Source organism: Babylonia areolata, chromosome 33 (assembly GCF_041734735.1).
Source record: "Babylonia areolata isolate BAREFJ2019XMU chromosome 33, ASM4173473v1, whole genome shotgun sequence".
NCBI classification, from domain to species: Eukaryota; Metazoa; Mollusca; class Gastropoda; order Neogastropoda; family Buccinidae; genus Babylonia; species Babylonia areolata.
Window position 1 is genome coordinate 6,575,815 of NC_134908.1, and position 4,013 is coordinate 6,579,827.

Sequence of the window (4,013 nt, forward strand, 5' to 3'; positions counted from 1 at the left end):
ACATGAAAGAAAGAAATTGTCAATGAAGTGTGTGTGTGTGTGTGTGTGTGTGTGTGTGTGTGTGTGTGTGTGTGTGTGTGTGTGTGTGTGTGTGTGTGTGTAGCATGGACACACTATTGCGTTCACTACCATGTACATGATAACCATGTCTGTCTTTCCTCTCTGTGTCTCTCACTATGTATCTGTGTCTATGTCTGTGGTTTTCTCTCTCCTTCATCTTTCTCCCTTCTTCTGCTTCCCTCCTCTCTCACTCTGCCTCTTTTGCTCCCAGTTACTCCTCTCTTTGTCTCTGTTTCCTTCAGTTTTCTTCATGTCAATTTTTCCTTTATATATATATATCAGTCTTTGTCTCTTTCTCTCCCTCCCCCCTCTCTCTTTCTCTTTGTGCTATCTCCTTGCTCTCTCTCCCTCCCTTTTCTCTCTCTCACTCTCTCCCTCCCTTCTCTCTCTGTCTCTCTCTCACTCTCCCCCCTCTCTATCTCACTCTCTCACTCCCCATATCTATGTCTCTCACCCTCTCTCTCAGTCTCTGTCTACCTCCCTCCCTCCTCCCTCTCTCTCTCTTCCTCCCTCTCTCTTCACCTTCTTTCTGTCCCTCCCTCTCTCCCCCCCTCTCTCTCCCCCCCCCTGTCTTTCTCTCCCACACACCCCACCCCTCTCTCTCTTACTCTCACCCTCCCTCACACCTCTCTTTTCAAACCCGCCCTGAAAGGAGACGCGGCAGGGGACGTTGACACAGCTGAATGAACACAACGTGGCTGGCTACCAGACACAGAACGTGTAACAGAGAGGTCTCACTCTGCCGCTGGTTGAAAGCCACGCTGCGAGCGACGAGACACCTCTGGTACCACCACCACCAGCCTACCTCTCTTCCAGCTAGGACGTTTCCCTGATGAACGTGTGTGTGTGTGTGTGTGTGTGTGTGTGTGTGTGTGTGCTGCTCATCAGACAACTGTCTTTATGGTGCACATTCTGTTGTAATGCCACAAATGGTCCTACTTCCTACACCACCCCCCCCTTTCACCCCCAACACCACCACTTTCGTAGGTCTTTCTCGGGGTACGCATCGTGTACCAAACTTGTCCAGTGGGTGTCACTTTAGTGGCCTGGAACGTCCCACTGTTAGACATTCTCATATGCCCCGCCCCCACCACCACCCGCCCCCACCACCACCACACGCACCCCACCACGTCCAGAACATGAAAACTCATTGCGAACAAAAAGGAAGGGGGGGGGGGGGTGAAAAATGAATGGTTCCGAAACAATTGTAGTTGATTAAACAAATCCCAAGGAATGTATTTTTTTAATAAAATAAAATAAAATAAAACACGAGATATTGCCGAAAATACGGGAACGAACCCTACAAGACATTCTGAGGCAGGAACCTCTCCACGCTGAGTGACAGGATGGCAGTGATCTATTGCTGTTTGCGGGTGTGTGAAGAAAACTCCAACCAGCTTCACTCACACATCAAGTATGCCCACCGTCCAATCAAAACCTTTGCTGCGCACTCGTTGCACGTGCAATGCACAGCAAGATTAAAAGGGAAAAAAGAAATGTTGAACCTGACAACTGGTTGACTATTTCAGTGGGTAGCAGCTTGTCGGGTGTGATACAGGGATTGAAATAGACCTACTTCTTACTGTGACTGGATTCAACTGGTTTGTTCTTTTGAACACAGAGGAAGTTGTCACTGTCTGCATCAGTTCGTGTGTGAGTGCACATTCATATTCAGGACGAAATATAGTGAAACTTTTATGCCTTTCAAAAAAAACAAAAAAACAACAACAAAAAATCTTCAAGTGAAGTGTTAGCTAGCCTGCTGACAGACTGGTTATCGTGAATTATGTGACAGCTTCAGTGAGTAGATGTCGCGTGTTTAGACTGATCAGTTGGGAGATTTGAATTCAGTTCAGAGTTCAGTTTAGAGAAAGGTTCAAAGCTGCACAAACGTCAACGTCATCTGAGGTGACAACATGGCGACTGGAGGGGAAGAAGACATTGACACTAAACTATGCTGTGCCATCTGCCGGGAACCGTATCGTCAGCCCAAAATGCTGCGGTGTTACCACAGTTTCTGTCAGAGCTGTCTTCAGGGTGTGGCTGGCTCCTCCCCCTCCTTCCCCTGCCCCTCGTGCCGTGAGATCATGCTGCTGCCCCCTGGGGGAGTTGGGGCATTGCAGGTCAGTTGTTGGAACTGTACATTTATGTGTGCATAGGTGTGTGTATGTGTGTGTGTGTGTGTGTGTGTGTGTGTGTGTGTGCACGCGAGTATGTATGTGTGCAGGTGTGTATATGAGCATGTATATAGATACATGGGCAATATTAACATTTTTACCCGTGCACTCTTCGGTGTCGAAGTCAGAAATCAAATCTACCCAAATGGGTATACCGGCTGGTGACAATGTTGTGCACCATCTCTGGTTCGACATTCTTATATTATAATTAACATTTTTACCCGTCTGCAGTACAAACCATACGTGAGAAAGTCCCAAACGGGTGAAAATGTTAATTATATATATGTTTGTCGAATATAGTAGACGATTTTAAAACGAACTTGTCGAGATTAGAAAGGTGTCTAAAATACCCGGGCTTGTTACGAAGTTGTGCACCATCTCTAGTTCGACATTCTTATATTATAATTAACATTTTTACCCGTCTGCAGTACAAACCATACGTGAGAAAGTCCCAAACGGGTGAAAATGTTACTTATATATATAAGTTTGTCGAATATAGTCGACGATTTTAAAACGAACTCGAGATTAGAAAGGTGTCTAAAAAGGGATGCTTTTTGGGGCATTCCATGCACCTAGCAAGGGGCTTGGAAAGAATGGGGGATACGCAAAGTGAAAGAAAAAATGTGACCCATGGGTCAGTTCGAACTTACCCGCCTGTGTTACAAAACATACATGAAAACGATTAAGACGGGAGTGTGTATATATACACATGTTTGGGTCAGTACTCGTAATGAAACTTGTCTCGATTCTAAACGCCGGTATGTCCGAGTTCGTGGGGCATTCCATGCATCAAGCAATGGGCTTGAAATAGAAAAATTCGTAAAGAAATCGGGACTGCTTGTCGCTGTCATATCTCCAGGAGCGGACATGCACGAACGGGACGTATAAGGCAGTTCGATCGAAAGCGGTCAGTGAACGCGATCGCCAGGTTATCTAAAGTGAAGACGGAATGAACTGTACCATGCTTCGCGAGAGAATGAAAACAGAGTGGGGGACGAGACAATAGGTTGTGATCCTAACATGAACATGACTGAAAATAATAAAACAACTTGCATGAAACACTCACGTGTGTGCGACGTCAAAAGAGTGACGGCAGTCTCCTGTGGTGGGTCCGTTTTTTTTCGGCCTGTTTCGTTGTACGTCCTTGCTGTATCGGTTCCGACAGCACTGACCGGGTACACGTGGAAACCGCACACCATTCCCTGTATTGCAGTGCTCAAATGCGTTGCAAAGAGGACTTCACATTACAAAATGAGCGGGACTGATGGAACTGACCTTCCTTAACAACGTGCTGTGCAGAAAAGTCACATACCGAAATAGGAAAGTGCATTTTAACGGCCGAGTCAGTGTCCGTGCTGAACTTAACCGTTTCAATTGGACAGCTGGATGTCCCTTTCTCGTCAGTGATGCTTGCGCCGGCTGTGAATCTTCAAGTCAGCGATTTCACGTGTGTGTGTGTGTGTGTGTGTGTGTGTGTGTGTGTGTGTGTGTGTGTGTGTGTGTGTGTGCCGGTGTGTGTGTGTGTGTGTGTGTGTGTTGAGAACTTCATTCCGTGATTGTCCGTGGTGTGTGTTAGACAACTTGTTTTCTCGACAGCACGCGTCACATACTTGTGTGCTGTGTCCTGTGTTGCATGTCAGTGTGCTCCTGGCCTTCCGTGGAGAACTGAGGGCGAGACATAAAATATTTAGCTCCACAGATGGCCATTCTTTCCGTACGCACACAGTTGTTCATGTTACGTTCGGACCCATCAGTTGTCTAGTCCTCCACTCTTGT

The 4,013-nt window shown here is 46.7% G+C and overlaps 1 protein-coding gene across 1 annotated transcript in view; it reads left to right on the top strand.

Annotated features, from left to right (window-relative positions):
* The first annotated feature begins 1,684 nt into the window (after positions 1 to 1,684).
* The window catches only part of LOC143277174 (uncharacterized), a 5,500-nt gene continuing 3,171 nt past the window's right edge, over positions 1,685 to 4,013 (top strand). Inside the window, exon 1 of the mRNA XM_076581937.1 lies at positions 1,685 to 2,183. Coding sequence (XP_076438052.1) covers positions 1,977 to 2,183 — 207 coding nt within the window. The 5' untranslated portion in view covers positions 1,685 to 1,976. The remainder of the gene's footprint in view (positions 2,184 to 4,013) is intronic.